At 42.7% G+C, this 27,676-nt stretch overlaps 1 protein-coding gene across 1 annotated transcript in view; it reads right to left on the reverse strand.

The window, feature by feature from the left end:
* Window positions 1-27,676, reverse strand: part of DOCK11 (dedicator of cytokinesis 11) — a 118,732-nt gene that overhangs the window by 72,674 nt on the left and 18,382 nt on the right. The window contains exons 7-23 of the mRNA XM_075259872.1: window positions 23,985-24,119; window positions 19,034-19,211; window positions 16,648-16,727; window positions 12,966-13,049; window positions 12,581-12,721; window positions 12,043-12,255; window positions 10,966-11,088; window positions 10,443-10,525; window positions 10,225-10,347; window positions 9,239-9,315; window positions 7,597-7,781; window positions 7,448-7,513; window positions 6,397-6,489; window positions 5,976-6,099; window positions 3,306-3,427; window positions 1,971-2,054; window positions 273-362 (exon numbers count right to left, since the gene is read on the reverse strand). Coding sequence (XP_075115973.1) covers window positions 273-362; window positions 1,971-2,054; window positions 3,306-3,427; window positions 5,976-6,099; window positions 6,397-6,489; window positions 7,448-7,513; window positions 7,597-7,781; window positions 9,239-9,315; window positions 10,225-10,347; window positions 10,443-10,525; window positions 10,966-11,088; window positions 12,043-12,255; window positions 12,581-12,721; window positions 12,966-13,049; window positions 16,648-16,727; window positions 19,034-19,211; window positions 23,985-24,119 — 2,001 coding nt within the window. The remainder of the gene's footprint in view (window positions 1-272; window positions 363-1,970; window positions 2,055-3,305; window positions 3,428-5,975; window positions 6,100-6,396; window positions 6,490-7,447; window positions 7,514-7,596; window positions 7,782-9,238; window positions 9,316-10,224; window positions 10,348-10,442; window positions 10,526-10,965; window positions 11,089-12,042; window positions 12,256-12,580; window positions 12,722-12,965; window positions 13,050-16,647; window positions 16,728-19,033; window positions 19,212-23,984; window positions 24,120-27,676) is intronic.

Raw genomic sequence — 27,676 nt, forward strand, 5'->3', positions numbered from 1 at the left:
AGAGTGTATAAAATATATCAAGAACTTCCTATCAGTCCTCGCCATTCCCTATGACATGATAAGACACTTAGTAGACAATACAGTTCTTAAGACCTTGTTAAGGATATAGTTGCAACTTGTAACTCTTACTGTACATAAACTGTATCATCAATGTATCAAAGTATATCTATAGCCGCCCCTCCCCCTTCATAAAACGTAACGCTGTGACCTCAGCTGGAAACAGATCAGAATTATTCCGGGAAAATCTGACGTAATGAAAAAGCAATTTGTACCTTTAAATATTTCACAAGTTCTCCGGGAACCTCTTTAGAGCTGGACACGATTTTTTGGCAGTACTCAAAGAAATTGTACAGATGTAAATCCTGAAACAAGAGAACGGATCAGTCGCTGACTAGGAGTAGACGCGACAATGAACACTTCAAGCGGAACTAAACTTTCACACAAGTGATTTACTGGAATGGGACTGAGCTGCAGATGTCTGAAATGACTGATGAAGACGATGTCATTGCAAAGAGACACGGCCTCTTCGAGCAGCTCATCTGTGGGGTCTCATTATCAGACCCTGAAGGATCACATATAAATTACCTAATTCTAAGGATAGGTCATCCCGAAAAACAGCATTAAAGGGATTCTACCATGGAAATGAATTTTTTTGGCGACCACACATCGGAATAGTTTTTAGAAAGTCTATTCTTCTCTTACCTTTAGACGTGATCTCTGCTGTGCATTTCCTTAGAAGTACAGTTTTTTACCAGTATGCAAACGAGTTCTCTCGCAGTGATGGGGGCGGGCCCCAGCGCTGAAAATGCGATGGGGGTGTCCCCACTGCTGCTCGGAAACACGGTCCAGCGACGCCTCCATCTTCGGCTGGATCCTCCCCTTCTTTCGTCATCTTTCTTTGCGTCACCTCCGACGCCTGCGCAGTTGGCTCTGCCAGTGAGACACCAGCAGAGCTGAGTGTGCATGCCGGCTGGCAGCCAATTTTGGGAGGCCGCTCTTGCTCTTGTAGTTCAATACAGGAGCGGCCTCCCAAAAATGGCCGCCGGCCAGCATGCACACTCGGCTCTGCTGGTGTCTCACTGGCAGAGGCAACTGCGCAGGCGTCGGAGGTGACGCAAAGAAAGATGACAGAGAAGGGGAGGATCCAGCCGAAGATAGAGGCGTCACAGGATCGTGTTTTTGAGCAGCAGTGGGGACGCCCCCATCGCATTTTCAGCGCTGGGGCTTGCCCCCATCGCTGCGAGAGAACTAATTTGCATACCGGTAAAAAAGGTATTTCTAAGGAACGGCGCAGCGGAGACCACGTCTAAAGGTAAGAGACGAATAGCCTTTCTAAAGGCTATTCTGACGTGTGAGCACCAAAAAAAACATTCATTTCAATGGTAGAATCCCTTTAATGCAGCATCATATGCCGCCTGTATTCTGTTAATAGTGTTGAAATGGCATCTGTGGGGAATTAGAAGTCCCTGCTACTGCCCTGGTCTATTATACAAATAGTTAATAAAAGGGTATAAGATGTATATGGTGTTACCTTAAGTCCAGGGCCCCACCTAGTGGAAACACTGAAATTTTGCTGTGGCAGGAATGCAGGTACAAAAACTGCAGCATTTTACGGTTACTGCAAAGTGGATAAGACTCTGACTAATCCCATCCACACATTGCAGAAAAATATCTGCAACGCACATGCCGCAATTTCAAAAACTATCACGTTTTTGTAAATGTCAGCATGTCAATTATACCTACGGAAACCTCGGCGTTTTACATCGAAGTATAACTGAAACAGAAAGTCCGAAGGGCAAAACTCTGCAGACATTCTGTGAAAAGCGCTGCGGGAAAAACTGCAATGAGTTTCTGCTGCGGCATTTCCCACGTCACTTTTTGACTGCAGCTTGCTATGTGGGGCCTTGTAGCCTAAAGTGGATTTTCCAGGTACATATAGTGTGAACATACCCGCAACATGACACACTTACTTGTGTATACACAGTGGATTCCAGATGACTCCCGATTTTGAACAAGGGTTTTGCTCCATCAACCCATTTGACATCACTGCTGCCCTAGAATTACACAAAAATAGCAACAATTACTACAATAAACATACAACTGATTATCAATGATTATATACACTATGTGATCAAAAGTATCCAGACACCCCCAAAAACATACGTGTTTCATATTAGGTGCATTGTGCTGCCCCCTACTGCCAGGTACTCCATATCAGCGACCTCAGTAGACATTAGACATGGTGAGAGAGCAGAATGGGGCGCTCCGCGGAACTCACGGACTTTGAACGTGGTCAGGTGATTGGGTGCCACACATAATGCAGGTCAATGCCAAACGACGCCTCGCTTGGTGTAAGGAGCGTAAACATTGGACGATTGAACAGTGGAGAAACATTGTGTGGAGTGACGAATCACGGTACACAATGTGGCGATCCGATGGCAGGTATGGCGAATGCCCGGTGAACGTCATCTGCCAGCGTGTGTAGCGCCAACAGTAAAATTCGGAGGCGGTGGTGTTATGGTGTGGTGGTGTTTTTCATGGAGGGGCCTTGCACCCCTTGTTGTTTTGCGTGGCACTATCACAGCACAGGCCTACATTGATGTATTAAACACCTTCTTGCTTCCCACTGTTGAAGAGCAATTCGGGGATGGCGATGGCATCTTACAACACGATGGAGCAACTGTTCATACTGCACGGCCTGTGGCGGAGTGGTTACACCACAATAACATCTCTGTAATGGACTGGCCTGCACACAGTCCTGACTTGAATCCTATAGAACACCTTTGGGATGTTTTGGAACGCCGACTTCGTGCCGGGCCTCACCGACCTACATCGATACCTCTCCTCAGTGCAGCACTCCGTGAAGAATGGGCCGCCATTCCCCAAGAAACCTTCCAGCGCCTGATTGAACGTCTGCCTGCGAGAGTGGAAGCCGCCATCAAGGCTAAGGGTGGGCCAACGCCATATTGTATCCAGCATTACCGATGGAGGGCGCCACCAACTTGTAAGTCATTTTCAGCCAAGTGTCCGGATACTTTGGATCACATAGTGTATATGTATTATATACCTAATATTATATTACACACATCTATCTATCTATCTATCTATCTATCTATCTATCTATCTATCTATCTCCTATCTATCTATCTCCTATCTATCTATCTCCTATCTATCTATCTCCTATCTATCTATCTCCTATCTATCTATCTATCTATCTATCTATCTATCTATCTATCTATCTCATATCTATCCATCTCATATCTATCTATTAATCTATCTAACTATTGATATCCTCTATCTTTTACCTTCTTCGTGTCTGTTTCCATCTGCCCGAGATACCCAGAGGGCAGATTGGCAGAGACGGGCAGCTGTTGGTCACACGTAATAACTCGGCCTTCCTTTAATAATCGCACCCAGCTATAGCCAACTGCAAACAGTAAGACATTAACAATAAAAACAAGGAATCCATGATTAAATATAGGTGAACCGATAGTCTCCCTTACATTGCTGCTTACAGTATACGTATATCACCCTGTTTCCACAACCTGTAAGGCCATGTTCCCAGTTCACAGAGGACGAAGAAACAAGGCGTTTTCACAATAAGGGGCCCCGGCCTTACACACAGGACTAATGTGGGATACTCTGCTTGGGTTGGTAAGTAATAGAGCTCCACACGTAAACTGTGTTCAAGGTAATTTATTGTAGCGAATGAGTGAGTACTTTCGGTCTATTTTTCGACCTTCCTCAGACTCTACATAGAACATAAAGAGACATTCTGTCATGAAAATTGCAACATGTTGTAACAGCACATGCTGTAAAATAAAAAGAACAAAATATGAACATTTATAACACAAACAAATCACAAACATTAAAGCCATGTGTCAGCAAAAGTGGGTCTCCATCTGCAGTGTAGTTAGGGTCTGGATAGTAATAGTAGTATATATTGGTCAAGGAAAATTGTCAAACCAAAACATAAAATCTAACATTCCAGCAGAATAGTCTATAGATAAAGATAATACAAAAATATGTCATTTTGGTATGAAGCTGCATGTATTGTCCCATAAATAAAAACATAAGTAAAGCAGAACAGAAATAGTCACCTGTTGATTCAGTAGTCCAGTATACATAGGGAGTTAATTCAGTTCTGCCTATTGGATTAAAGAGTGCATAACATCAGTATAATAGCCCCCCATGAGAAGGGAGTATGAATGTAATAGCAATGCTCGTTGCCAAGGGTCCTTACCTCCCGCCCGTCCGGGCCCGCATAGGGTTAATGCAATGAAAAGCAAAGATTTTTGCAGAGATGCGCAGCAGGGAATTGCCTTTGGCGAAATGGAAAGAAGCGCGCCATGTCAGCGTCCCTGTCCGCCTTAAAAAGGGGAAGTTCCGGCCTCTTGCTATTAGGCCGACGCGCGTATGGCAACGAACGTACGTGCATAGAGGTGACTGCGCATGCGCGCGCGCCCGATGCATAGAGAGACTGCCGGTCAAAAAAAAAAAGGGCGTCCGCCCGAAAAGCGCATGCGCACTAGGGAAGTGCGATGTGCTAGGAGATCTCATATATATGTGCTTGTGTGACATAGAGCATAGGTAGAGAAGGAGAAGCATGTACAAAGGACTATGGGGCAGGGATGGGAAATGGCTGAAAATAGAGAATACTATCTAATACTAGAAGAAAGATAAAAGGAAAATGAGGAAAAGAATGTGGTTAAATAGTGAAAAGACCCAGTGAATATAAAGGTGGAGATAAATAAAAGGTAATAAAGACCAAAAAATAAACAATTTGAAAATTAAATAAAAAGTAAAAAAATAAAAAAAAGAAAGAATAAAAATAAAAAATATGTAAAAAAGTAAAAAAATTGAAAAAATTTTGGGGGGCTATTATACTGATGTTATGCACTCTTTAATCTAATAGGCAGAACTGAATTAACTCCCTATGTATACTGGACTACTGAATCAACAGGTGACTATTTTTGTTCTGCTTTACTTATGTTTTTATTTATGGGACAATACATGCAGCTTCATACCAAAATGACATATTTTTGTATTATCTTTATCTATAGACTATTCTGCTGGAATGTTAGATTTTATGTTTTGGTTTGACAATTTTCCTTGACCAATATATACTACTATTACTATCCAGACCCTAACTACACTGCAGATGGAGACCCACTTTTGCTGACACATGGCTTTAATGTTTGTGATTTGTTTGTGTTATAAATGTTCATATTTTGTTCTTTTTATTTTACAGCATGTGCTGTTACAACATGTTGCAATTTTCATGACAGAATGTCTCTTTATGTTCTATGTAGAGTCTGAGGAAGGTCGAAAAATAGACCGAAAGTACTCACTCATTCGCTACAATAAATTACCTTGAACACAGTTTACGTGTGGAGCTCTATTACTTACCAATCTTGACGGGGTGGGACCCTATCTCCACCAACGGGACAGCAACTGTATCCCTGATTCAACTCTGCTTGGGTTGTTCCCATTCCAGTTTAAGGCTCAGGTCCCACATAGTGAAGTGGAAAAAAACTCTGCAGACATTTTGCTTCCATTATACCTATAGGGAAATTGCTGGCATTTCCGTAGGTATAATTGACATGCTGCGATGGCTTTGGAAACTGCAGTGTTTCCAAAGAATTTCATCCACTATTCAGTGACATGGTAAGATTTTCTGTAGCTATAGGTGGACGCGGATACAAATAAGACGTGCAAGTCTTCCTTTCTCTTGAATCCACCTCTGATTAAAGAAACGGCCCCAAAAACTGAATGTGTGAATTATGTCTATGTACGTATGTATAAGACATCGGGGCTTCTAACCCTAAATAAGTGAGTGACGTGATCATTGCCCGATTTATAGAGAGTACCCTGTAATACCTTCTTCAGAATCCAGGGAAAATAAGCGTCAAATGATCAGTTTCCTCATAGAGAGATGAACCTACAATCTGAAGCAGGGCAGTCCATCGCCTTACCTGGGGTTTCTGCATTTTCATGCTTTTTACTGCTCCCCTTGGAATTTATGTCACAGCTCACGTGAAAAAAGCTGAACAACAAATGATGCTTCTGGTGGAGATGTAAAGGAAGCTCGATCTTTATCTGAAAAAATATAGCAAATAAAAGTAACTATAATAAATATAATACATAACACAATCACACATTTGCACAATACAGTATATATATATACATATATAAAAATATATATATATATATATATATATATATATAATATATATATATATATATATATATATATATATATATATATATATATATTTTTTTTTTTTTACTTTTTTCTTCCATACATAATGGAAATTTTAAGCATGCATGAGTATTGTTATATATGACAGAGTTTACTAGGTCTGTATGTCCGAACTATGCTGCAAGAATACTCACCTCATCGTAAAACTCTGGGCTCTGGTTATGGTGCAGGACCACAGCGTATGCATTTGTGGTAAATACGGGTCCGCCAGGCTTTCCATAAATACACTACGGCCGACAAGAAGTCATAATGTCACACTGCATTTACGGAGATGTATATGCATATATATAGACCAAGTGAATGCAATATCAGGACATTTTAGAAAGACTTGACAGGCTGTAATCTACAATACAACCACTAGGTGGCCACACATGCACAAGAAGGATAGACTTCACTTGGCAGAGTATACAAATATAATATTGTTTTGATAATATGCTAACCTCAAGGCGCACATATCTGAACATGTCATGTCAAGAGGACACATCTCTGATCATGTAACCACACTCCCTTTAAAGGGGTTATCCCATTATGGAAACCTACCCCTATCCACGGGGCAGGGGATAAGTGTCCGGACACTGGGGGTCTGATGGCCGGTTACCCCAAGGATCAGGAGGACTGAACGTCCCCCTGAGGCCTCCTTGGGAATGCCCTTGTGTGACCGGCCCTCCATGAAGTTTTATGGAACTGTAATCTCCGCAAGTGCCCGCAGTCCCATAGAAATGAATAGAGCGCCGGTCACACAAGTGCATTCACAAGGAGGCCTCAGGGGGATGTTCAGACCTCCATCTTCCTGATCATTGGGGTAACTGGCCGTCAGACCCCCAGTGTCCGGACACTTATCCCCTGTCCTGTGGATAGGGGCAAGTAACCGTAACGGGACAACCCCTTTAACCTGATCTCTTCGTCGTCGTCTTACCCACCAAATGTGAAAAGCAAGAAGAGAAAAGAGAGAGTGACTACAGGATCAGACTACACAAAGCGTGTCCGTAGTCTGTAACTCAGGAAACTACTTACAAAGTTGCTAGTTAGTTTCCATCTTAGAAACAACAATTTGTTTGGCCATCGCTCATTAAATATTCCAGAAGAGCCCGTGTGCATAGAGAACAACGCACAATGTCTTCAAGCTTGTGGGAAAAAATAATTGAGGTTTCAGATGTGGAAACATAAGCAGAAAAGACAACAGACCTTCAGAGCTGGCGCATCGGGCTCATCCATGTCTCGGAATTCAATCTTGACCGCGATGTTCCTCGCCTGAGGAAATTTAGCAACCACAATACATTAGCAGAAAGCCATCGTGTAACCAGAGAGGACAACACTGAACGTCATGGATTTACCTTCGCGAATGATTTCTGGCTATCGTACTTTAAATGTAGAGGATAGACATAAAGATGGTTTTTGTAGGTAGTAAAGGGATAGCAATACTTGGTCATTTCTGGGACAAATTCCTCAATTTCCACGGCAATTTTTGGTTTCTCTCTGTCATACGGTCTAACGGGTACGTAGGATGAGGTCACACGATCTGGAGGATAGAAATCATAGAATAATCAATAGGGTTATTACTAATACATTAACTAGAAGGGTGTAAATGTAACAGTAGTAGAAGTGACTGACGTGGGATGGCTGATTGATTATCAATAGATATATTAATATAATCTATATGTATATACACAGAATATTATAAATATTGTTTTTAGAACAGATACTGTTTCAGGCCTTCATTCCCTTTTCTTATGACCGGAGCCCCACGTGACGTAAACATTGCGGTTTGACCTATCCACAATTTTCGGAAAAATACGCGGCGAACACTCCGATTTCCAAAACTGTTGCAGTTTTGGAAATCACAGCAAGTCACTTATATCTACGGAAACGCTGATATGGATGACCTAGACTAAACATAGGCCATTCATTATATCTCTGCAGCGCATTGACTGTAATATTATTTGCCAGTTATTAGTAAATGTCACAGAACGTTCCTGATTCAATTGTAAGAATGATTATGAAATTAGTAATTTACCTAATATCAAAAAAAACTGCCACAAATCTAGTTATGTGTTTATAAAGCAGGCGGACGGGAGAGAGATAGGTTAGCTTCGTACAGCCGTAATAAGCCGATGCCTGCCAAGTCCTCGTGTAATGACACATTATTAAGATCACGCGTTGCGTTCACATCCAGCAACTCCGGTTCTTCTTGTAGTACAAAAGCCAAGTATTAATGTTTTCTCATGAAATATTGATTTTCTTGTTTCTGCAGTACTAATGGTTGTTATCCCCAGAGAAGAGAGCACGGTAGTTGCCATTGGCTCGGTTGCTTTTGGAATAATCAGCAAATGCTTTACATAGGAAACCACGTGGGAAATCCTTGAACCTTGACAGAGGTCACGTGAAAAAAATTAAAATATCCAATGTATAGAAGCAGTGCTGTAACTAGGAATGGCTGGGGCCCAAGGCGAACATGTGAAATGGGTAATGTTCCCTCACCTCCCTGGGTCTCCGGTCATTATACTCTGGGGTCTGAAAAGACGACAGAGTATAATGATAGCAGTGTCTGTTGGGATTGTGGGCCCGCGGCCTTACTTACCGAACCCTACTCTACAGAAGGGGAAGCTCAGTGGGCCGCGAGCCGGAGCGAGGATCAGTAAGTAAATAGGGCTGGGATTACTCCGACAGGTAACGGCCTATTAAAGAAATTTAAAAAAAAAACACAACAGGGGCCCACCAGGCCCCCTAATGTCCCAGGTAGGATTGAGCCGATCTTGAGATTTCAGGATCGATTTTTAAAATCCAATTTCCGATCATTTTTCATCCAATCCTGATTGTGAAATTTGCTCAATCACCGATCGGGATCCAATCTTTCCCGATCACAATTGCTCAACCCTAGTCCCAGGCCCTGTGGCAGCCACTACCGCTGCTGCCCCGGTATTTATGCCACGGCTCCTGGCCGTGAAACAATTTTGAAACATTTTATGTCAAACATACTTGAAAATTCGAGAGGAACACAGTCCACAGTAACATCCAGGTGTCCGGGTATAATTTGGAGCTTGGTCTTTTCTGGTCTGTGTTGGAAAAACATGATCAGATAATCACTACATTAGTAACAGCATGAAGTTTATAACTTTTCTTTTTTATATAATACATAGTAATATAAAAGCACAAGTCCATCACGTTCAACCTACCATATTCATCCAGAGGAAGGCAAAACCCCCACCCCAAACAATTGCCCTATATTACAGCAGAAAATCCCTTCCCAACCCCAAACATGGCAATCAGAATAAATCCCTGGATTATTATTCCATCTCAGAATGCTACTTCCCATAACTTGCAATATTTTAACTTTCAAGCAAAGAGTCCAGGCCCCTCTTGAACTTAACAAGTCTATTTTGACCAAGGCTGCCATAATAAAGTGAACTTTTGGCAAACTGTTAAAATAGATTGGTAAGGTCTCCTATACAAGCCCAACCGGACGTGCAGGGAAAGACTGTAAAGGTGATGCAATGCTATATGATCACTGTGGCCCCTTCAGGCACAGGATTGGTAGGGGTCCTAGTGGTCCGAACCCTCCACCAATCATAAAGTGATGGCTTATCCTAATGAGACGTCTGCACTTACAAGACTTACAGAGGACGCCTATGAATCTATTAATCTTGCTTTTCATGGCTACACAGAATGACTGACAGATTTTCTTGTATCAGTTTGTATGTACTGTATATACAGTTGTCAATCACTGTGTATTGGTGGAGAATACAAGACTGACAGGCTTCTCTATTGATTCGCGCACGGAACAAAAACTTCGGTCCATCCCTCATTTTTTGCATTTCCCCACCTGTTCTATATAACAGACAGATAGAAAAGCAGTTTATATCAAATCTGCAAAAAAACAACCATTGAAGAGCGTGTTGTCTTGAATGATCAATACTAACAGCAAACTGCCCATAATAGACGTGAGATCTATAAAGCCGACGTACTTCCTGTACTCCGCCAGCAGCTTCAGAAGATCGTCATTAGAAAGTTTGCCGCTATCCTGTTTGTATAACGGAGAAAATTTCCCTTCGGCATCCAAGGTCCCCTGAGTGTCCTTAAACACCGGCCTTAAAAAACAAAACCAGAACACAATGAAAATGCATTAAAACAATGACTATAGCTACAAACAGACCGAAGATTCGTGCAACAACAAGACGCGTACCTTGCGGCCCAAGCAAACGGCATTCTGTACTGACCCAGGCGACTGCAGACCTGTCTTGCAATCTTGTGAACTTTTTGTGCCGTCTAAAAATAAGAAGAAAAACATCAGCTGCAAAGATTAGTGAAAAAAAATTCAATAAAAAAAAAAAGTTTGCTGACCTGCAACACTGTCTAAAAGGAGATGGATAATGAATACATAGAACATTCTAAAGATACATTCAGATACAATAAGATCTGACCAATGCTTCTATAAATATACATTGTTTCTAAATTCTAATTTTTATCTCCATCGTAGGAGGAGACGATTTGACCTCTCGATTTTGAGCTTCGCAATTTCTAGGCTTGTGAAACAGGAAGCTTTTCAATGACTATAAATTAAATGGAAGGAAATTATTAACGACAATGACAGGAAACTATAGGCGACGACACAAGGAAAGAATGACCCGGGCGAAGCAGAAACAACATATTTCCTAATAAGTTCCAGAGATGACAAGAGAGAGGAGAGGAGAGAGAGGAGAGGATACCTTCGCTGGGTCCGAGTTTTTGATGTAAGGTTCGGCACAATGTGTGATATTTCCCTGTAAGACTTTTTCAACTCGCGCCACCAAAAAAACCTCCGGATGTGGATTCGTCACTGAAAATATCCCCTGGAACGCAAGAAGGATAAGAGTCATTTGTGATTAGTAAAAGGAGCAGGAAGGCGAGACGGCTGCAAAACTCGGCCTGAGGTTATGAATCAGATAGGTGAATGGTTACTGGTGTAATACTGGGCCTTACCACTAGAGGGAAGACAAGGGTTTCCCTATAAAAAGCTCTCAGAGGCTACTTTTGTAGTAGTAGTAGTAGTGTACCTATGGGTCCAAGATTGTCGAATGCAAGACATCCCACTATGAGCAGACCTTATGTCTAGTTGACAGACTTTGAAAGAGGGCGCATCATTGGACTGAGGCTCATCTAGGCCATTCTGATCTAGCTGCTATGAGGTGCAGTGATATGTGTAGGTATGCACACACACAATGAAAGGCTCTTGATGGCCCAGACAGACCACCGGTAGAGAGGATTGCTTGATCCACTGACAAGCATGAGCAGCTCCCACAGATTCCTTGTTCACCATTACACATCCCTGTCTCTGCCTGGACTATTTCCAAATGCTTAACAGAAGGAAATTTGGTGTTACGGCACCCATTATATGTTCTGCCATTGACAGCCAGCTGGCAACGTCTTCATTTGCAGTGGTGTCATGAACAAAATAACCTAGACTTATACAGACTGGAACAAATCCAAGTTCTGCTTGGGATCTGATAATGGTAGAGTTCAAGTATGGAGGTGATATGGTGATCATTTCCATCCTGCCTTTGCTATGGAGAACCCACTGACCCAGGTGCTGGTGTGATGGTCTGGGGGACCATTACATAGGACAGTCGGTCCCCCCTAATAGTAATACCAGTGACACTAACAGCTCAGCCATAAGTGCATCCTGTAGATAGATAGATAGATAGATAGATAGATAGGAGATAGATAGATAGATAGATAGATAGATAGATAGATAGATAGATAGATAGGAGATAAATAGATAAATAGATAGATAGATGATAGATCACCTCCTTTATGAACTGGATCTGAGATTCTGGGATGCCATGGATGAGATTCTGTACAGAGGACTTCTTAGGACTTCCACCGTCGGTTCCATCTGGCGACAGATTGTTTAACATTTCTCTTACTAACGGAGGGTTAAGGTCCACATGGAAGTCCGCAGAAATTTTGCAGTTGTTTTTCACATCAAACAGAGCTAAACTGACAAAAAATGGCTCAACCTGGAAAAAAAATAAATAAATAAGGGAGCTGAAGTGCATTAGGGTCTAAAAATGATGCAGCTTGAATGGATGTGAGAAAGTGACATGTAATCGGTGATACAAATTTGCATCAAGAAGGAAAAAAAATCACCCCCAATATCACAAGATTTCTATTGATATCAATTTAAACACCAAAATGTGCCTAACACACACAGATTGTATTTTTATAATAAAACACCACTATAAAAACTTTAAAAAAGATCCAAACAGCCAGAATTTATTATAAGGAGTGAGCAGTGCGACAAGTCTGGAACAAGGCTATTCCTTGGAAATTATAAGTGCTTACATTAGTTAAGGGTCCTTCAGCATTTTCGGTCACACTCCCAAGTATATTAAAGCTCAGCTCCTGGCAGGTCACTAAGAAATGACGTCTGCTTTTCTCTTCAAATGGCCGTATGTCTGGCTCGATACCAGAGAAGTCCAGTCTCTAAAAACAGTAGAAGAGAAAAGCTTTACTGAGTACATAGGCCAACATTAAACGCAGAACTAAAAAGTGAATTAATAATATCCAGAAATATCTTATTGTAGAATGTCCAATACATATCTTGACCACCATAGTGTAAGGATGTATCACTAGGGGCTGCCATAGATAGATAGATAGATAGATAGATAGATAGATAGATAGATAGATAGATAGATAGATAGATAGAAGCACTGAACAAAACATTCACCTGCACGTCCGAGTCGAATGAGAAGAGGTTTTGTCGTCCTTCACTTCTGCTCAGTTTATTCAACTGGTCGGTCTCTCTTCCGTACTGTAAACAAGGAGATGGCAGTAAATCAGATCCAGTGACCTCATGATGGGAATCTAATATAAAACACTGAAAAAACCCCAAAGTATAATAATTGTTCATGGGTGTCCACAATGGGGCATAATACTGTGTGCAGGGGCCAATATGAGGTATAATACTATGCACAGGGGCCACTAGGGGATAAAATACTGTGTGCACACGCCACTATGGGACATAATACTGTGTGCAGGGGCCACTATGGGACATAATACTGTGTGCAGGGGCCACTATGGGACATAATACTGTGCGCAGGGGCCACTATGGGACATAATACTGTGTGCAGGGGCCACTATGGGACATAATACTGTGTGCAGGGGCCACTATCGGGGATAATACTGTGTGCAGGGGTCACTATGGGACATAATACTGTGTGCAGGGGCCACTATGGGGCATAATACTGTGTGCAGGGGCCACTATGGGACATAATACTGTGTGCAGGGGTCACTATGGGACATAATACTGTGTGTAGGGGCCACTATGGGGCATAATACTGTGTGCAGGGTCCACTATGGGACATAATACTGTGTGCAGGGGCCACTATGGGACATAATACTGTGTGCAGGAGCCACTATGGGACATAATACTGTGTGCAGGGGCCACTATGGGGGATAATACTGTGCGCAGGGGCCACTATGGGACATAATACTGTGTGCAGGGGCCACTATGGGGCATAATACTGTGTGCAGGGGCCACTATGGGGTATAATACTGTGCGCAGGGGCCACTATGGGGTATAATACTGTGCGCAGGGGCCACTATGGGGTATAATACTGTGCGCAGGGGCCACTATGGGACATAATACTGTGTGCAGGGGCCACTATGGGACATAATACTGTGTGCAGGGGCCACTATGGGGTATAATACTGTGCGCAGGGGCCACTATGGGGTATAATACTGTGCGCAGGGGCCACTATGGGACATAATACTGTGTACAGGGGCCACTATGGGACATAATACTGTGTACAGGGGCCACTATGGGGTATAATACTGTGCGCAGGGGCCACTATGGGGGATAATACTGTGTGCAGGGGCCACTATGGGGGATAATACTGTGTGCAGGGGCCACTATGGGGTATAATACTGTGCGCAGGGGCCACTATGGGACATAATACTGTGTGCACACGCCACTATGGGGTATAATACTGTGCGCAGGGGCCACTATGGGGTATAATACTGTGCGCAGGGGCCACTATGGGACATAATACTGTGTGCAGGGGCCACTATGGGACATAATACTGTGTGCAGGGGCCACTATGGGGCATAATACTGTGTGCAGGGGTCACTATGGGGGATAATACTGTGTGCAGGGGCCACTAGGGGATATAATACTGTGTGCAGGGGCCACTATGGGACATAATACTGTGAACAGGGGCCACTATGGGGGATAATACTGTGTGCAGGGGCCACTAGGGGACATAATACTGTGTGCAGGGGCCACTATGGGACATAATACTGTACGGAGGGGCTGCTATGGGACATAATACTGTGTGCAGGAGCCACTATGGGACATAATACTGTGTGCAGGGGCCACTATGGGGGATAATACTGTGTGCAGGGGCCACTATGGGGTATAATACTGTGCGCAGGGGCCACTAGGGGATATAATACTGTATGCAGGGGCCACTATGGGGCATAATACTGTATGCAGGGGCCACTATGGGGCATAATACTGTGTGCAGGGGCCACTATTGGACATAATACTGTGTAAAGCACCATGGAATTAATGGTGCTATATAAATAAATAAATAAAATAATAATCATAATAATAATAATAATAATAATACAGTGGCCACTATGGAGCATAATACTGTGTGAAGGGGCCACTATGGGACATAATACTGTGTGCAGGGACCACTATGGGACATAATACTGTGTGCAGGGGCCACTATGAGACATAATACTGTGTTCAGGGGCCACTATGGGGGATAATACTGTGTGCAGGGTCCACTATGGGGCATAATACTGTGTGCAGGGGCCACTATGGGGGATAATACTGTGTGCAGGGTCCACTATGGGGCATAATACTGTGTGCAGGGGCCACTATGGGACATAATACTGTGTGCAGGGGCCACTATGGGGGATAATACTGTGTGCAGGGGCCACTATGGGGCATAATACTGTGTGCAGGGGCCACTATGGGACATAATACTGTGTGCAGGGGCCACTATGGGACATAATACTGTACACAGGGGCCACTATGGGACATAATACTGTGTGCAGGGGCCACTATGGGACATAATACTGTGTGCAGGGGCCACTATGGGGTATAATACTGTGTGCAGGGGCCACTAGGGGATATAATACTGTGTGCAGGGGCCACTAGGGGACATAATACTGTGTGCAGGAGCCACTATGGGACATAATACTGTGTACAGGGGCCACTATGGGGGATAATACTGTGTGCAGGGGCCACTATGGGGGATAATACTGTGTGCAGGGGCCACTATGGGACATAATACTGTGTGCAGGAGCCACTATGGGACATAATACTGTGTGCAGGGGCCACTATGGGACATAATACTGTGTGCAGGAGCCACTATGGGACATAATACTGTGTGCAGGGGCCACTATGGGGGATAATACTGTGTGCAGGGGCCACTATGGGGTATAATACTGTGCGCAGGGGCCACTAGGGGATATAATAAGGTGTGCAGGGGCCACTATGGGGTATAATACTGTATGCAGGGGCCACTATGGGGCATAATACTGTGTGCAGGGGCCACTATTGGACATAATACTGTGTAAAGCACCATGGAATTAATGGTGCTATATAAATAAAATAATAATAATAATAATAATAATACAGGGGCCACTATGGGGTATAATACTGTGTGAAGGGGCCACTATGGGACATAATACTGTGTGCAGGGACCACTATGGGACATAATACTGTGTGCAGGGACCACTATGAGACATAATACTGTGTTCAGGGGCCACTATGGGGGATAATACTGTGTGCAGGGTCCACTATGGGGCATAATACTGTGTGCAGGGGCCACTATGGGACATAATACTGTGTGCAGGGGCCACTATGGGACATAATACTGTGTGCAGGGGCCACTATGGGGGATAATACTGTGTGCAGGGGCCACTATGGGACATAATACTGTGTGCAGGGGCCACTATGGGACATAATACTGTGTGCAGGGGCCACTATGGGACATAATACTGTGTGCAGGGGCCAATATGGGGCATAATAGTGCCACTGAGTGTTGGTCACTCACTACCAATCCTTTTCATGTCTATAAAGCAACCACAACTCTCCTTGTATCCAAAGCTTGTAAATGTTACGTTACATTGCTATTACCTTTCATACATCAAAGGCTAAAAAAATACAAGCTTTTATTTTTTGGATTTGGGGTTTTCATAAATTCTGAATATTTAAAAAAATAAAAAAAAAGAAGAGAAGTGGAAAATCCTTTATAAAAATACAACCCCCGACCTCCTTCCTGAGACCAGACCTCAAGAAACACATTGGAAAATGGTTTTCCAGGCGCTCGGTGTTATAACAACTGCTTTAGTTTCAGTTCAGCAATGCGATTCCAAGTCGTAAAAGCCGATACCTTCACCAGCTCGGGATGCATGCTCTTCTCCAGGCTTTCCATGATGTTATCCGATTTCCCAGCACCGCCGCCCTCATCATCTGTATATTAGAGGAAAGCAGATGTGAGTAGCAGCGCTCTATGAAATTCCCTGAGCTCAGCATCAGTCTTGGATGCAAATCTTTCTGGTTCACTCTCTGTTTCCTATAAGGAAAATATATCTTTGTACCGTGTAAGCAGTGGATACGAAATATAAAAAATATTGAGAGTCTTCAGTAGTTGATACCTTTTTTAATGGCTGACATATTGCAAGCTTTCGAGGCTCTAGTCCCCTTCCTCAGGAATACTAGGCCTGACAAAGGGGCCTAAGCAGCCTCGAAAGCTTGCAATATGTCAGCCATTAAAAAAGGTATCAACTACTGAAGACTCAATTTTTTTTATATGTTTCCTCTCCTCTATAGCTGTGATGTTCTATCATATAAATAGAACTAGGGGGCTCGTAGCGGCCTATGGGCTCTCATCCCCAAGACCCACAAGAAGAATTTGATTTACCCATCAGTATATTTATGGCATGTGGGAGGAAACCAAGGCAAATCTTACAAACTCCTTGCAGAGGTTGCCTTTGGTTGGATTGAAACCCATTGCAAGGGCCCAATGCTAACCACTGAGCCGCTATATTACCCGTCCCGTCTAGTTCTTTATTGTTTACATTGGAAAATTGACACTAAAGTTTAAAGATTGATTTCCTAATTTGTTTTGGTCATTTTGGTAGGTAATATGTATAGTGGGTCACCTGTGGGCTTGTGCTATGGTCTGTGTGTTCTTTTACCTTATTTGCAGGTCATTTTTGCAAATATTTTTTAACTATATACTGAATTTCTTTATTTTGCTGATTTGAAGACTAACAGCCTTGAAGGAATCTTGTAGTCCTCTAGCAGTGACCCTTTGGGCTGGTTCCACAGGAGTTTGTCTGATTTTTTTCCCCAATTGCCTCTGTATTGTTCTTCTTACAGCTTTCTCCTTCTGACTTGTTACTTTTTTGTTGTCCCTAATCCTTTTATACTCCCTTCTATTGCGTGTCTCCATTTACAGTCCAAAATTCTCAAATTTCCATCTACGTGAAGCCAAAAGTCAATCCCAGGAAATGTTCTAAATACACAGAGTGCTGTCTACACGGCCGCCAGCTAACAGCTGTTCAATAAGCCCAGATACTTCCAATCCAGACGGCTCATTACTCAAAACAAATCAGACCGAAATCACCCGTACAATGTATTCTTATAGCCAAAGGGTGACAGTGAGAGGACGGGTGTACCAAAAGGGGCTACTAAATTCATCTGCTCGATGTACAGTCCTTAGTAAAGTCAAATGGTGCAGATGCCTTCCCCTGACAATGGCTCCAGTTCCTCTGTTGCCTGATCTTCACCAGTCTTTATTGCCACTTATTAATATAAATGCAGCATCACCATCATGCCGAGCTTTTATAGATGACTGTACAGGGGTTGGAAGTCTTTCAACATGTCCATGAGTAAGTGGGACCTTTAAGTGCAACATGAAGGCCCACAAAGTATACTAAGATGTCTACCGCTACTCTAGAAGACAGATACCATATTGTGCAAAAGTTCTAGACACCAGCAATTATTTATGTTTTGCCTACAGTATGTGCACGACTCAAGTGTCACTTTTTACACTGTTATATTAATATACTGTTGATTCTAAAGCAGAGTTACAACAAATCCACCCCATGTATGAGACCTTGATGGCACTTGGCAGCACTGTAAGTGACCGTCTGCTTCACCCCAAGTGTGAGAAGGAGCTATCGCAAGTCCTTCCTTCCAACAGCAATCAGGCTGTATAATCTACATCAGACCAAGCGAAGATCACTCCTCACAGAGAAATAAATGACCCTGAAGTCTTCCTTCTTTGTTTCTTCTCTTACTTAGCTGCTCTGGACTCCTAGTATATCTTCTCTTCTCAGCATATGTGTGTCCTGTAATATATTACTGTGTATTATCCTGTATCTGTATTACTAGGCTGCTGTAACATGCTGAAATGTCCCCACTGTGGGACTATTAAAGGATTATCCTATCTTACATCAGCAAGATAACAAGGTGCTAGCTTAGAAATGTAGAGCAACTACTGAAATATTTTTTTTTTTACATAAGAATATTTTGGTAATATTTGAGGTCTGGATTGGATTTCTGCACCTGTTATAATTCCCTGCGTATATTCAAGCAGCTTCTGGGAATATTGGATGCATTTCAGTAACTATAAATTATATTTTGCAGAAAGTGTGATAAAAAGGTATAGAGATGGCAAACTGTAAATGGTAATGTGAGCGTCTCCATCTGCCTTATTACTGTGTGCTGCTCATGCATTATACTATGTGCAATAGAGCGGTGTATATAACCTTGCACAGGATCTGCTGTGTATCTCTTCTCTTGCACCAAGCTGTCTGTATTGGATTGAATGATTTTCTTCAATGTCTGCAGCCACTCCTCCATTTCCTGTTCCGTCTCTGCTGCCAGATGATGGCTCGATTTATCTAACATCCTCAACTCGAAAGCATTGCGACGCAGCTTTGGACACTGCAAAAGAGGGGAAAAAAAATGAGTCTGGAATTTCAGCAGAGATTACAAATATGGCATCCCCCAAATAAGCACAGGGGATCATGTCCCCATATAGTGAAGTAAAGATGCACTTGTTGTTTTATAGAATGTATTTGTTACTCCATTCAGAATATACACAGATCCCCTTTTTGACGTCCACTCATTTTATGAAACACTTTGGCAATTTGTGCAGGTTACCAATGACATCCATTTAGCTTCTGGCCTATGCACTAAACTTCGCTTGGTTGCAATGTTTTTATTTAGGTTTTTTTTGTATTTGCAGGATATGGGCGAGCAGGCAGATCACTGGGGGGTCCCAAGTCCCCAGTTAAAATGGATATGTAATGCATAGGAGTGACAATGGCACCATTACATCCTAAGAAACTGAAGGAGATAGCCAAGTATAGAGATGTGTCAGTCCCATAGAAGTGAAAAGAAAGGGGCTGACACAGACACATAGTAGGCTCAGGGACCCCCATTCTTGTTACTGGTGGTCCCAGTACTCAGATGACCCATATCCTGTGCAGTGATCAGTGTGGGGAGTGGGAAGAAACTTTGAAAAATGACTCACAATGAATGGAGAGGGTTATAAAAAAAAAATCTGTACTGTAATACATGACTCAGATTCCTCAGGTTGTGGCTACGAGTCCTTGAAAAGGCCGAGAGCGCTCGGACTACACTAAGTTTCTCCATTATTTTACACCCATAGTAATCATATGTGGGCAAGAACAGATTTAGTTGGATTATAAAATGAAAAGTATTTTATCATAATTACATTTTTTTACTAGTGAACATATTTTAACATAATGAATGAGGTTTTTTTTTTTTTTTGACTATTCTAGTTTTCTATGGCTTTGCTGTATAGGCTGAGGCATAGTAAATAAATAATGGGATTTAGAGAGTTGTACCAGTTCTGTTTTTAAAGAAATAGGGTGGCTTAAATAACTAATACTATATAAATACCTGTGCTTATGGCCGAGGATCCAATGGAGAGTCTGAGTTCCTTGTCCTCGGTCTTACAAACAACATGGCCTGCACAGATTATTGGCTGAGCAGAGACAACGTACAAATGGAGCAGCAGCGCTCAGCCACTAATGGGTTAACAATGACCGGCAGAAAGTAAAAAAAAAAAAACAAGACAAGGGACCTGAACTGAGACAATCCGCTGAATCTCCAGCCAAATGGACAGGTTAGTAATTATTGTATAGTACATATGTATTGTATAGTATAAATAATGTATATAGGATTTTTTTTTTTTTTTTTTTTATATAGATTGTTAGCCCCCTATAGGCCTCACAATGTACATTTTTTTTCTCTATCAGTATGTCTTTGGAGTATGGGAGGAAATCCACGCACACACGGGGAGAAGATACAAACCCCTTACAGATGTTGTCCTTGGCAGGATTGGAACCCATGACTCCAGCGCTGCAAGGCTGCAGTGCTAACCACTGAGCCACCGCCGTGCTGCCCTAATGTATATAGTAATTGTTACAAAACTCTGCATATATCCAGCACTGTAATGGAGCCTAAATGTACAGTCCTATGAAAAAGTTTGGGCACCCCTATTAATCTTAATCATTTTTAGTTCTAAATATTTTGGTGTTTGCAACAGCCATTTCAGTTTGATATATCTAATAACTGATGGACACAGTAATATTTCAGGATTGAAATGAGGTTTATTGTACTAACAGAAAATGCGCAATATGCATTAAACCAAAATTTGACTGGTGCAAAAGTATGGGCACCTCAACAGAAAAGTGACATTAATATTTAGTACATCCTCCTTTTGCAAAGATAACAGCCTCTAGTCGCTTCCTGTAGCTTTTAATCAGTTCCTGGATCCTGGATAAAGGTATTTTGGACAAACAATTCAAGTTCAGTTAAGTTAGATGGTCGCCGAGCATGGACAGCCCGCTTCCAATCATCCCACAGATGTTCAATGATATTCAGGTCTGGGGACTGGGATGGCCATTCCAGAACATTGTAATTGTTCCTCTGCATGAATGCCTGAGGATTTGGAGCGGTGTTTTGGATCATTGTCTTGCTGAAATATCCATCCCCGGCGTAACTTCAACTTCGTCACTGATTCTTGAACATTATTCTCAAGAATCTGCTGATACTGAGTGGAATCCATGCGACCCTCAACTTTAACAAGATTCCCGGTGCCGGCATTGGCCACACAGCCCCAAAGCATGATGGAACCTCCACCAAATTTTACAGTGGGTAGCATGTGTTTTTCTTGGAATGCTGTTTCTTTTTGGACGCCATGCATAACGCCTTTTTTTATAACCAAACAACTCAATTTTTGTTTCCAAAATGAAGCTGCCTTGTCCAAATGTGCTTTTTCATACCTCAGGCAACTCTATTTGTGGCGTACGTGCAGAAACGGCTTCTTTCTCATCACTCTCCCATACAGCTTCTATTTGTGCAAAGTGCGCTGTATAGTTGACCGATGCACAATGACACCATCTGCAGCAAGATGATGCTGCAGCTCTTTGGAGGTGGTCTGTGGATTGTCCTTGACTGTTCTCACCATTCTTCTTCTCTGCCTTTCTGATATTTTTCTTGGCCTGCCACTTCTGGGCTTAACAAGAACTGTCCCTGTGGTCTTCCATTTCCTTACTATGTTCCTCACAGTGGAAACTGACAGGTTAAATCTCTGAGACAACATTTTGTATCCTTCCCCTGAACAACTATGTTGAACAATCTTTGTTTTCAGATCATTTGAGGGCGGGCTGTCCATGTTCGGCGACCATCAAACTTAACTGAACTTGAATTGTTTTGTAGAAAGAAATGGTCCAAAATACCTTCATCCAGGATCCAGGAACTGATTAAAAGCTACAGGAAGCGACTAGAGGCTGTTATCTTTGCAAAAGGAGGATGTACTAAATATTAATGTCACTTTTCTGTTGAGGTGCCCATATTTTTGCACCGGTCAAATTTTGGTTTAATGCATATTGCGCATTTTCTGTTAGTACAATAAACCTCATTTCAATCCTGAAATATTACTGTGTCCATCAGTTATTAGATATATCAAACTGAAATGGCTGTTGCAAACACCAAAATATTTAGAACTAAAAATGATTAAGATTAATAGGGGTGCTCAAACTTTTTCATAGGACTGTATAATTCATTGCACCCATGCCCTGCTATACTCGCTATACATGCGTGTCATTGCTTCAACATTTAACAAAAAGAAACGCAGGAATTCTCTTCTACATTCTCATTGATATAGCCAATATGAAATACATGATCCCGCACCTCTAAGGGTATGGAGCGCTGCCACCTAAAGCTGGGCATCCAAAGAACAGTCTGCTGTATCCAGTCAGCGTGACAGATTTCGCCAACGGTTGGTTGGACTCTCTCGTAATAAGAACAGTCTGCCCTTGGTAAGATTAGGAATGAAATGGTGTGTGCAGACTCTTCAATGGCCGTTCATTATCCGGATGAAGGGATCTGTTTAGTGCACCGCACTATGTGCTGCTAATATGTATACGTAGTTTACAGATCAGGTTCTACTTGCAAAAGCATTCGTCTCAGTCTTCCACCAGTTCCTAAATCTTTTGCATTCTGTGACATGCTCAGACATCCTTACCACTAGACAAAAGGAAACCTGCAAGCAGGTCGGACCCTGCAAAACTGCTGGCAGCCCCAGATAGGAGACCTGGCAACCTGTTTAAGCAGATTTATGTAGAGCATTTAGAGGCAGGAGATGCGTAAAGGAAAACTTCTAGCCCAGGGAAGTCCCATCATGTGATTAAATATCGTAGCGTCACCCTGTAACGTCTTCACTAATGTAAGGGAATAGGGTTGTTCTGTAGCCCCAATGGTACTGAGACATGTAGTCACAAAATCATGAAGTGCTGCTGGATTTTTCATAATTTGTTTGCAACTATAAGACCTAATCAAAGTACCCTCAGGGTCACAGCATGACTCCATTCACTTACATTGTGAAAAAAGTCACACAAGGGGAGATGTAGCCAAAATCTCCAAGTAGTCCTGGTCTTATTCTAGTTTGTGCAACTACCTGGGAAGCTCTAGCCCTGACATAGTTAGGCGATACTATGGCTGTAGCGCCTAACTAGGAGTCAAAACAGAGGAGTGGGTTGCATTAAGGATTGCCCGGGTAGCACTTATGGGAGCAGCGCATGTCAGTATAAAAATTCTCTTCCTCAGTCATGCACTACTACTAAAACCAAATAACTATGTATAACCAGGTCTCCTATGCAATGCTGTTAGCAGTATTGCAGGGTTTCCAATACCATCACTGCTCTGTCAAAGCAATATGAAGTTATAAAGAGCAGGCGACAAGAGGAGACAGCTGCGTAATTCTGAGGAATAGACTGAATTCCTCTAAAAACAAGGATTGTAGGGTGAGCCCGGGGTTATTCCTGAACATTAAAAATATCTGGCATTCCTCCAATTCGCTTATCGTTCCCAGTCATACGTAAGATTGGAATGATTTCTAGGACCTATTTTTACTCTGCATTTCCTTTAAAGGGTAACTACTGTTCAGAAAGTGACATCTACAACTACCAGAAATAGGTTGCCTCTTATTTCCCGATGAGGGAGCAAAATTTGGGCCAACTTGCAAAAATTACAAGAACGACGACCAAAGTAATATTGTCTCTTTTCTCCCATTAGTAAATGCAGCCAGGATAGAGGCAGACGCAACACTAGTGGACACAGAGGCGCCTCAACCGTCCACGTCACCGAAACTGGGAAGTGGTAAGTAATTCTCATACACGGTACCTGAGTGACATCGATGCAGGAATCCAGGAAGATGCAGCCTTTGGAGTCCTTAGAAGATTTCTCATCCTTGTAGGAGTTCAGAATATAAGAGCCATCAGGAAGCTGAGTCAGGTAGAAATATCTCTTTCTGAACACCTATGAAAGCAGTGAAAGAAAATAACATAAGTCACGAAACCTCCTGTAAAAAGCACAAGTGCAACAAACATGGAAGGACACTCAGGAGATCCAAAATGAGATGTAACCAACAGTTAAAGGGGATTTCACCTTCCTTACATCTTGTTGCTTGGCTGATTATTACTTCAGCTTCATTAGTGACCTAGCTACATTTAGCTACAATGTCTACAGGGGGTGTGAAGTAGTCTGAGACACGCCTCCTGCTGCGTCACTACCTCTGCTGCTCACTCCCGCCCCCTACAGTTCTGTCTATATATAAACACAAGTCTATCCCAGGCTTGCCAGGAATAAACTGTATGCAGAGCGGGCTTACGCTGGGTTCACACCTGCGTCTGGGGTCTCCGTACTATGGTTTCCGTCTTCTGCATGGCAAAAGACGGAAACCATAGATCGGGTCCGGCCGTGCGCGGCGGTGAGCGTTTTAGGCTCTCCGCCGCGAAACCGGATTTTTTTATCCGGACACAGAGTACTGCATGTCCGACTCTGTGTCCGGATTATAAAACCCGGTTTCGCGGCGGAGAGCGCAAAACGCTCACTGCCTCGCACAGCCGGACAGCTTTCTCACCCATTCAAATGAATGGGTGAGAGAGACTCCTGCAGGCTTCCGTCTCCTGCCTCTGTTTTATGCAGGAAACGGAAACCTGCAATAAGGACCGACGACGCAGATGTGAACGAGCCCTGATTGACAATTAAGAAAAATACTCATTTACTAGAGATGATCAAGTAGGTATTGGAAATACTTGTACTCGTTTGAATACTACTAGCTATTCTCAGTAAAGATTCGATTCAGAACCAGCATTGATTGGCCGAACACCATACAGTGTACAGCATTCGGCCAATCAACGCTGATTCTGCCGGAGGCTCGTCTGTGAGGAGGCGGAGTCTAAGATCGGACCACAGCAGTCTCCATTGTGATCCGATATTAGACTCCGCCTCCTCACAGACAAGCCTCCGGCAGAACCAGCGTTGATTGCCCGAATGCTGTACACTGTACGGCCAATCAATGCTGGTTCTGCAGGATGAGTAAGGGCCAGTTCACATTAGCGCTTGCCTCCCATCCGGAAGGAGTCCGCAGGAGGACCCCCCAAATGGAATATCAGGGCAACTGCAGGCACTGTGCAGTTAAAGCGCACGGACCTGTTATAGTCTATGGGGTCCGTGCGCTTTAACTGCACAGCGCTCCTCCTAAACACTCTCCTCCTGCTACTCGTGGACTTGGTGACTCTCCTTTAGTCGAATAATGGTTTCCCCTGAAATGAGCATTTTTTCCCATAGACTATAATGGGATTCCATATTCGATCGAGTAGTCGAATATTGAGGCTCTACTCGAAACTAATATCGAATCTCAAATATTTCACTACTCGCTCATCTCTACTCATTACCGGTCATTCATTTACAAACAAAAGATCTAATGCAAAACTTCTTACTACAGTAGGCCGACCCAAGAAAAACAAGAACTACTTAGTGTAATAGCAATGGGATTGATTTTATAATACATTAACTGTACAGGACATGTCTGCCCGGAAGACACCATCCTCTGACATCACATCACTCTTAAAGGGGCATCTATTTCAGCAGCTGTATTAAGCATGGAGATAGTTTACATTTAGGGAGGAGCGGTCGTGTCCTCTGACTATTGGAAAGATCTAGAATTATAGATTAGAGTCTCTGAACTGAATCTGCTACAGATTTTAATTTGTTATATAACTCGTCAAAGATATTGATAGCATTGCTTTCAGCTACTGAGAGACGTGTACTGTCAAGCGGGTGGTGCAAAGACGCTGAGCCGTGGAGAACACCCTATTAACAATACAATTATATAGTCAAGTGGGCGGAGCTCCGTAGCCTACAGGTAATGATGGGCAGTGAAGGACCACCCATTTGTTTAAGGCTGGTCATCCATGACTATTTTTGACTCTTTGCTATAATACAGTCAGCCATGTGTAACAAAAATTTTACATTTACAGGATAAAAATCCAACCCAGCGGATCAGATATACAGATTATTTATTGGTTGCACAGTCATAATACGACGGTCTTCTGTCCCCAATACCCGGACATCAGCCACTTATAGGGAGAATTTATAACGCACTCACCGTAATTGAATGTCTGAGTAGTTACTAGGGATGATTTACATCAAATAGGGAAATAGGACATTTTTATGCACCTTGTGAATTCCAAGAAACCAATCGGTCTTCTTATATATGTAGAGCATTTTTGTCTTAAGACATCAGCGGAGCATTGAATGGTCAGTGTTAATAGGAGCCCTGGATAGGCTCCAAACCTTGATGTGAATTCTCTGCATTGCAGATACCTCCTATAAGATATTTGCATGTATCTCGCCTACACATCTTCTATTCTACACTTCATTCTCAAAAGAGAAATCAATAAGTTCCTGAACTTAATAAGAAAACAATGACCTGGTAATTTTCCTTTACACCCGAGGACCCGTATTTTTTGCTGTATTTTCATCTAAGTTTCCTGTTCCGTCATAAGGACAGGAGAAGGTGTTAGACTATAAAGATGATGGACAACAACAGATCCTGAGGAATCAATCATATTGTGTATAATGGGGTCTATTTGTGATCTTCTCTTTTACATAGTGGGGTGAAATAGATGTGGCCATGTCTCTTCTGCAGTATGTCCAACAACATGTCTCTGTTCAGCACAATCTTACCATATGGCAAAGGATAAGAAACAGGTTAGCCCTCGTTCACATCAGCGTTTGGATTCCGTCCCCCGAATGGAATACCAAATGCAAGTGCAAGCGCTGGTGCAGTAAAAACACACGGACCCCATAGATTATAATGGGGTCCGTGTGCTTACTATGAGATCTCTGCAGGGATCTTGCGGACAGGAAAGGAGTTTGGAGAGCACAGGGACCCCATTATAGTCTATGGGGTCCGTGTGCTTTTACAGCACAGCGCTTGCAATTGTGTTTGTATCCCATGCAGACTCCCCCAGACGGAATCCCAACGCTGATGTGAAAAAGGGCGTACACTTGTGAGGTCCACAACATTAGGTATCACTATCCTATAAGTTAGCCTTGATGTGCAGGTATGTTTGATCTTGAGGAATGGAATAAATCTCCTCAACTGTTTTACCTCTGGTTTCCCATGTTATATTACTGAACTGCTCAGTAACAGCGTTTCCCTTACATAATGTTATTATCGGATTGACTGTGTTCTTCCTCGAGACAGATGCAGAGCTGCGAGACTCTTGGCCTGTGACCTTTAGTCTGTCGATGAAATCCAGACGCTCGTGAAACATGCGCAGATGGGTGTAACACGGGAAACAATCGGAAATTGATCCTTTACTGCAGCCTTGCACAATATTATTAAAACGTAATTGCAGCTGAACCAAAAATAATGATATATTAGGAAATTGCTCTGTAAGCAAAACCAACGTCTGTACGAGAAACAAACCGACGTTCTAAATGACCAAATGTCGCATCTGATACAAAAGATACAGATCTGACGCTGGCCTGAATATGTATACACATTCTCAATACACTGTATT

The sequence above is a fragment of the Leptodactylus fuscus genome, chromosome 11, assembly GCF_031893055.1.
Source record: "Leptodactylus fuscus isolate aLepFus1 chromosome 11, aLepFus1.hap2, whole genome shotgun sequence".
Classification (NCBI taxonomy): Eukaryota; Metazoa; Chordata; class Amphibia; order Anura; family Leptodactylidae; genus Leptodactylus; species Leptodactylus fuscus.